This window comes from Apteryx rowi, unplaced genomic scaffold, assembly GCF_003343035.1.
Source record: "Apteryx rowi isolate R43461 unplaced genomic scaffold, aptRow1 scaffold_200, whole genome shotgun sequence".
Lineage (NCBI taxonomy): Eukaryota > Metazoa > Chordata > Aves > Apterygiformes > Apterygidae > Apteryx > Apteryx rowi.
In genome coordinates this window covers 46,408-54,325 of record NW_020448309.1, presented here as the reverse complement: position 1 = coordinate 54,325, position 7,918 = coordinate 46,408, and the positions used below count along the sequence as shown (strand labels likewise).

General features: G+C 59.0%; 1 protein-coding gene across 1 annotated transcript in view; it reads left to right on the top strand.

The window, feature by feature from the left end:
• Positions 1-7,669, top strand: part of ADIPOR1 (adiponectin receptor 1) — a 7,941-nt gene extending 272 nt beyond the window's left edge. Inside the window, exons 2-8 of the mRNA XM_026063783.1 lie at positions 175-404; positions 1,317-1,433; positions 2,248-2,419; positions 3,926-4,112; positions 5,360-5,547; positions 7,075-7,268; positions 7,467-7,669. Of these exons, the coding sequence (XP_025919568.1) occupies positions 264-404; positions 1,317-1,433; positions 2,248-2,419; positions 3,926-4,112; positions 5,360-5,547; positions 7,075-7,268; positions 7,467-7,595 (1,128 nt within the window). The 5' untranslated portion in view covers positions 175-263 and the 3' untranslated portion in view covers positions 7,596-7,669. The remainder of the gene's footprint in view (positions 1-174; positions 405-1,316; positions 1,434-2,247; positions 2,420-3,925; positions 4,113-5,359; positions 5,548-7,074; positions 7,269-7,466) is intronic.
• Positions 7,670-7,918: the final 249 nt, after the last annotated feature.

Genomic DNA, 7,918 nt, shown 5'->3' with positions numbered 1-7,918 from the left:
GCGGGGAGGTCGGTGCCGCCGCCGGGAGCGCCGGGGCGGGTGCGGGTGGGGATCCCGGTCCCCGTCGGTCGCGGACGGTTTGTGAGCGGGGGGAGCCGCGCTGAGGGCCCGCGCCCGGTACCGGGGGGGCTGCCGGGGCCGCCGGCGGTGACTCTGCTCTTCCTCCCTTGCCAGCGCGGCGGCACACGGACGCGGAGGGGACCAGCACCGGCAGCCGCGGCGTCGCCCCAGCCCTCGGCCACCAGGACCTTCCCGCCGCCCCCATGGCGTCCCGCAAAGCCGCCGCCGCCGGGCAGAGCAACGGGCTGGCCGCCACTGGGCGGGAGCGAGCCCACCTGGAGCTGGCCGAGCTGGGGCCACTCTTGGAGGAGAAGGGGGACCAGGGAGCCGCCGGCTCGGCCAGCGTAAGCCCYGAGCGCCCCGCGTCTGCTACCCCGTCCCGCTCCGCCGGCGTTTCACCCCGTCGATCGGCCCAGAGCCTGGCGGGCGACGGGCGGCCTTAGCGGGGACGTGCTCCGGAGTCGCAGCCAGATCCGCTCCTCCGTGCTCTGGCTCGCCAATGCTGTCCTTGAGGATTAACCTAGAACTTTGTCCCTTATCCCATTAGCAGCTTGAAGGATGCAGGCTGGAAACGTAGTGGGGTTTTTTTCAAAGCCCTGAAGTTAGTAGTTGCTTTGAGTCAGTGCAAAGAGGGGGTGAGGTGTTCGTCACCCAAAAGCTGACAAGTTGCCTGTGCCGTGCTCTAAGCTGTCCAAGAATCTGGCCCGGAAACTTCTCTTACTGCACGGGCATAGACCTTGTGCAGACGTGCTGTCTTTGCATGCCAGCAYGGCTGCTTGGAGCGAACGGGGTGTTCTTAGTCATTCAGCTGCTTTGTGGCCCTTAGGGCTAGAAATCACCTTCTCAAACCTGCTAATGGAAAAGGAGGAGAGAGGAAATCAAGACCGGACAAGCAGATTGTTCCCAGCGGTTGTGGGAGAGCACTGGGAAGGATGATTACCCAGACAGACAGTTGGATTTCCTGGGCCGGTCAGCTTGGCTGGACCAAGTGGCTGTTTCAGCCTGCAGGCGCAGTTGTAAGGATGAAAATCCTTCCCTGTAATCCTGCCTTTAAACAAGAATAAATCTGGGATTAGCCGGCCTGAGATGGTTAAGACAGTAACATGTTGCATAAGCAGCGGTGACCGGTGGGTCCTGTCTGTCCCTTCAGGGAGGGATGAAGCCCCCGGGTGCTCTTAGTAAAGACTTGCTGTTCTTGGGTGCTCTTGTTCCTCCGGTGAGTCGGAATGATTTCCTCCTGCCGTTTCTCCCTCTAGGCTGAAGACCCGCCATGCCCAGTGACCCGGGAGGAAGAGGAGGAGGTGGTCCGGGTGCTGACTCTGCCTCTGCAGGCTCACCACGCAATGGAGAAGATGGAAGAGTTTGTGTATAAGGTACAGGAGTGCGTAGTGACCCCCTGACCCTGATTTTGGAGAATGAGAAGAGCCCAAATGCCCCCCGGGTCCGCATGGGCCACGTCGCTCTGCCTGGCCCCAGGTGAGGGGAACGCCGCGCAGCCGGGCGGCTCTGCCTGCAGTCTGCTCCGGCTCCGCTCGCCGCCTGGGCCTACTCCCAGCAGCGTCTCCTGGGAGCGATGTGGGAAGTGGATGGCAGCAGCTGGGAAGCGCCGGCGTTCCCGAGCGGCAGCTGGAGGTTGAGCCCAGCCCCCTCGGACAAGCAGTAACCTCAGGAGCGGTTTGGAGAGCTTCTGTGTGCGTCCAGGCGGGGAAGGGGAGCCTGAAGCACTGCTGCTGGTTTGCCTGGTGCCTGCGCTCTCAGCCCCCCATTTTGGGTGAGCGGTGACATAAGGCTGAGGCCCAGGGCAGTTCTGTCCCCAGGCTGAGATCCCTTTTCCTTGACCAAACTCGAAGGCAACTCCCCGCTGCAGAGAATAAAGAGGTTGCTCGTGGTGCTGATGAGTTAAACGCGACGGTGCAGATCATCTCCAACTCCCCGGGGGGGATGTGGCAAGTTCTCTGCAGGATGTGGGCGATTTAAGGAGTCCCACAGGGTGCCTGATGTTGCAAAAGTTGAACTTCCTCTTCCAGGGGAGAGTTACAGGGGCCTTTTCAGCTTTGGTTGGAGGGAAGAGTCTTGGTGGTTTTGTTCCGTGTGTGACTTTAAGCTCCCTGGGGCGAGTAAACCTGAGCCTCTGGGCTGCCTTCATGCCAGCCCCGGTGGCCACCAGCGCAGGTTGGTGTGTTGCAGGTGTGGGAAGGACGCTGGCGTGTGATCCCCTACGACGTGCTGCCCGACTGGCTGAAGGATAACGATTACCTCCTGCACGGACACAGACCTCCGATGCCGTCCTTCCGAGCCTGCTTCAAGAGCATCTTCCGAATACACACCGAGACGGGCAACATCTGGACGCACTTGCTAGGTGCCCAAGACGGGGTCGGTAGCTGTGGGGCTGAGCAGCGCTTCTGTGGGGCTGAAGATGTGCTTTGCCCTGGATGCACGCAGCAAAGGGAGGCCTTTCAGGGCCGGGTTTGCTTCTAGGCTGGCCTGTTTAGGAATTGGGACTGGCTTGGTCTTCTGGTTCACTCCCTCGCTGCCTCCAAACGAGCCTGTTGGCAGAGGAGCAGGGGACACGGCTTGTGGTGGCTTTGCTCGCGGGTTCCTGGGCTGCTGCTGGGCTGGGACAGCGGTTGTATCGCTCTGTGCTTCACTCCCGATGCAGGGCGGAGCTGATGAAGCAAAACCCGTGTGGTTGAGGCAGCCAGTCCTAGTGGGGTTGGCGTGTTGCACCAGAGAAGGAATTCCTGCTTTACCAGGGGTCCTAAATCCCTGCCTCAAGGCCTCCTTGGTTGCCGTTTTAGGCTTTCTGGGGCCTCCCTTTCAGGATCGCTTGTGCCCACCTGGTCCTGCTCTCACAAGCAGCCCAGTCATGAGATGCCTGAGAACCTCCCAGCCCCCTTCTTGCCCAAAAACTGTATTTAAAGAAGTCCTGACAGCCTCCGAATAGGTCCTTTCAGGGCCAATTCCACTTGCTCTGAATCAGCTTGGATCCAGCTTCACCTTCTCTCAGCACCACCAGAAAAGCAGTTTGATTCCTGGTGGGTGTGGTTGCTACAAGCACTGGGGCTCTGGGGGAAGGGACCGTGTGGGGAGAAGAGGGCACTTCCCCACAGCAGCATCGCAGGGCCCGAGGTCTGAACTTGGCGACGGTTTGTGGCTTTGCCCACGCTCCACAAGAGCTGACGGCCGGGTTGGGTAGGATCAGGCTCTGCTGGCGCCTGACAGGCTGCAAGAGGGGCCTGGTCGGACACGTGCCTGCCTGGTTCTCCGTGGAGAGCCCCAACTTGAGCTGAGGACTCGGAGGACCCTTTTCCTGGAGGGGCAGCACAGAGACCCGAGGCTTTAGGGGCTGGCTAGGGCAAGACCAGGCCGCGCTGTGGCTATTCTGCCGGTGCTGCTTGGTGGATCTGCCAGCACAGGTCAGGTGAACTGTTTCTACTCTAGGGAAGGAAAAATATACGTTAGGTGTCACAGTACCTCATAACACTTTCTTCTGAAACTCAGGAATGGGCTAATGGCCCTTAAAATAACGCCGAGCCTAACCCTGCCTCTGACCCTGCCATCTCACAAGGTTCCTCTTGCCTCTGCTTGTCCGCAGTAACAATTGTCCCTGCTAACAGGCCTGTTCCCAGGCCARCCCTGTGCCGGGACAAACCCAGGGAGCTGTTTCTCCTGTGTGCTTGGGTGGGAGACTCACCCTGTCCATCACGCGTCACCCACCCTGCCTTGCTGCCAGCACTCTGTTCGCTCTGCTTATCTTTCAGGGGTTCATCCATCACGCGCCCAATGTCAACGCTGGACGGGGTGCGTTGGGCCACCCTGGTTCCACCTCATCTAACTGTCTGCCGGCTTGGTGTGTTGTCCACAGGTTTCGTGTTGTTCCTCTGCTTGGGGATCCTGACCATGCTGCGGCCCAACATGTATTTCATGGCTCCTCTCCAGGAGAAGGTGGTCTTTGGGATGTTCTTCCTCGGAGCAGTGCTGTGYCTCAGCTTCTCCTGGCTTTTCCACACTGTCTACTGTCACTCGGAGAAGGTCTCGCGGACTTTTTCAAAGTGAGTCAGCAAAAGTGTGGTTGAGTGGTCTTGTGGGCGGTTTGGACTTCTCACAGCATTTCTTCTTGGAAAATGCTGCACTGCTGAGTCCCACATGTCTTATACTTGCGGGAAGGGAGAGTTCAGCGAGTCCAGCGTGGAGTTCAGAGGGAACCACAGCTGGATCCTGGATGGCTCTGCCCTGTGCTGGGGCACCTTGAAGCCGCTGACTCAAAAGCCCCCTGAGAATATGGGTCTATGAGGACAGGGACCCCAGGAAGCTGCGATTCCCAAGGGTCCCAAGGCCTTTGTGCCTTTCATGGCAGCGAAATGAGGAGGGACCTCAGTCTTGCGGGTCAGCCATGGGAGCAGGGAGTTTCCAGTTTACTGGATGTTTTCAAAAATCTTTGGTTYGGGTCCAATTTGGCCTGAAACCAAACTGGAAGAAAACAAAACAAACAGAATTCCCAGCAAAGTGGAAACGTTGGGCTGCGGCCAAYGCTCCTCTCTGAGGTCAGCGCACAGACTGCTCTTAGAATTAAGCTCACTTCAGCCTTCATGGCACAGGGAGAACAGAGCAAGGCTTTCAAATAAGACCTTGCGCACGCACAGCTGTCAAAGGTGTTTACTCCTGTGCTGCTTTCTGGGAAATCCTGCCGATCTCCGTTGCACAAACCCCAGAGATCCTGCGGGCTCRTGTCTTCCAAGCAGACAGTGCTGCAGCGCCCTTAGCAGAAACGTCCTTGCGTACTCGGGGAGGGCACTCGCGCAGCTGCCGTGGTGGCGAGGGGTAACACGAGTGGCTGCGTTTTGGTGGTGAAACGCTTCCTGGATCGATGGATCGAAAGCACTTTGCGGTGAAGGACGGCAGTCAAATCCGTATGCGCAAGGGCTAATGCCCACTGCATCCTGCTGGGGCTGCTTGAGTGCACATCCTCTCCGGGCGGTTTCTGCGTATCCAGCAAGTTGCCGTTCATCTCTTGCTCTCCTGCCAAGCTCCGCTTGCATCCTCAGAAGCCTGGGATCTTTCTCCTATCTCCCCTCTGCATTGATGAGACCTGAACGTGCCCCTCTCCTCTCTGGATGCGCTGCTTCAGTTCTCAGTCGCGTTCAGCCAGGCGGCCGTGGCTGCCTGTCTGGCCATGGTGACTCCGTTAGGGTGCAGACAGGGTAGAGGGTACCAACACATTGTTGCCAAGAGGACACAGGTGGGAGACGGGTTTCCAGGCTCACCTGTGACTGACTCTCTCTTTGCACCCCGGCTGCAGGTTGGATTATTCAGGAATTGCACTGCTGATCATGGGGAGCTTCGTCCCGTGGCTCTATTATTCGTTCTACTGCTCCCCGCAGCCAAGACTCATCTACCTCTCCATCGTCTGCGTCCTGGGCATCTCCGCGATCATCGTTGCCCAGTGGGACCGGTTTGCGACCCCTAAGCACAGGCAGACAAGAGCAGGTAGGAGAGCCCCGTGCGTGCGCCTGTACTCGGAGAGCTGCTCCCAGAGGGCCTGCGAGGCTCCTGGGTACCCCAAAAAGCTCTTAGCACCTGCACATGCAGACTTAGTTCCCCCAGACCATCACGCTGCCCTGCAGTGGCTCCCAGCGGCGAGAGGTCTCCTTCCTCCTCTTGCTGTGCCGGGGGTTCGAATCTGTTGCTGAGCAGGGCCTGGCTGCTGGCCGGCGCAGCAGGCCTGAGCTCCACCTGGCGCTCGGCACTCCCGAGGTTTGGAACAGGCAGGCAGAGTTTAAAAATAGCCCTGTAAGTGGTGGTTGGGAGGCCTGGGGCGGTGCCGCACAAAGCCGCCTTCTCCAGGAAGCGCTTTGGCAGCACCAAGCCGCAGCTCATCCAGGGAGGAACAGATTCCCTTGTCCGTCGCCCTGCCAGCTACACGCTGGCACGTACCTGCCTCCCTGGAGGCTGCAGCTGGGGCTGGGCAGTGGGAGCAGAGCTGCTCCGTGCCCCTGGGGCAGTTCTCGCACCCTGTGTTGCCCCTGCTGCAGCCTCTGAAATGGATCCCGGCGGATTAAAGCAGCTTCGCTTAAGCACCAGTGAGCCTGGAAAAACGCCTCTGCCCACACTCGCCTCCCGAGGGTCCTGCAGCAAAACGTCTCTCGTAGCCTCCTCCTCGCTACGTGACGAGAGACGTGCTGAGCAGGAGGCCGGGCAGCGCAACGGGCTCGTGACCCACACGAGTGCAGTGTGTCAAGACCCCCTCGGAAGAGGGCAGGGGACAGGATGGGACTCCCAGCCCCCTGCCGTTACCCCCGCGGCAGCCCAGACTCTCGCACGGGGCCTCTCGGGTGTTGGTGTTGGCACGCGGCGGGATCACAGCTCCCTGCTTGCGGAAGGGATTGCTTTCCGCCGCAGGTGTGCAGCAGGACTGCTGGCTGGGCCAAATCCTGCCCGCCTGCTGGGGAGTCGGGGAGTCGGCCTCCTGCTGCGAGTACGAGCTGCAGCGCTGCTTGCTTTCTCCTGAATTAATTAGATGTGAAAGCTGGAAATTTCAGCGCTGCTAATTAGCACTTGCCCTTTGAGCTCCGTGCAGCTTCGCCGAACAAATGCCTGGCGGCCGCCTCTCCTCCAASGGCTGGCTGGGGCTGTTTGCGGGCCGCGCTCCGGGCACTTGTGAGGCTTTGTGTGCAATCCAAAGGGCTGACGCCTTCCGAAAGGGCCGTTCCCATGGCCAGGAGCGGAGCTGTGGCAAGCCTGCGGCGGGGTGGAGAATGCATGTCTGCGGGGCGAGCTCTGCCCAGCAGGCACTGGGGTCAGCACTGGTTCTCACTGGGACGTAGAGCTGTAAATCCCTCATTTTGTGAAGGAGGGAGACCGTGGGGGTTGGATATTTCGGGACTGAGTGAAGAAAAGCTGCTAGTTCCTCTGGGAGCTTCCCTTTGCGCAGGACAAGGGAGCGAGGGGAGCTGGCGGGAGGCGAGCCCTGCCCGCGCTGAGCTCCCGTTTGCTGATGTCTCCTCTCCGCCCCAGGCGTCTTTCTGGGGCTGGGGCTGAGCGGCGTCGTGCCCACGATGCACTTCACCATCGCCGAAGGGTTCGTGAAAGCCACCACCGTGGGCCAGATGGGCTGGTTCTTCCTCATGGCCGTGATGTACATCACGGGAGCGGGGCTGTACGCCGCCCGCATCCCCGAGCGCTTCTTCCCGGGCAAGTTCGACATCTGGGTGAGTGCAGCTCCTGGCGGGATGAGGTCTGGGCAGGAGCGGGGTGCTCCAGGGAAGCAGCGGCAAGGTTGGGCGTGAAGCGCAGCTCGGAGGACGGTTCTGAGGTGGTGCGGAGAGCAGCATAGAGGAGGTCTTCGTGGCGTTGCTTTGTCCCCGTTCGGTCTAACTCACTCAAAGGGCTTTTTTGCTTCCCCACAGTTCCAGTCGCATCAGATCTTCCATGTCCTTGTGGTGGCTGCAGCCTTTGTCCACTTCTATGGCGTCTCGAACTTGCAGGAATTTCGTTACGGACTCGAAGGGGGGTGCACAGACGACTCTCTCCTCTGAGAACAGCCGGTGATTTTAGTACAAGCTTCCTAAGTGCTTTTTAAACTCTTGTCTTTGCTAAAAAAAAAAAAAAATATAAAAATTTTTAGGGTTTTTTTTTTTTTTAAAAAAAAAGAAAAAAGAAAACTCAAAACTGTTTGGGGTTGTTTTTTTTTTAAAAAAAAAAAAAAGAAAGAGAGAGAGAGGAAAAAGAAACAGAAAAATTCTTAGCGAAATTCCTGTCGACCAAATCCTCACCCCCTTTCCCATGCACTTTGCTGGGGCTGAGGGGAGGCGACGGAGGCCCCTGGCAGCCAGCCCTGCCGTGTGCTCTAAGGCCTCGC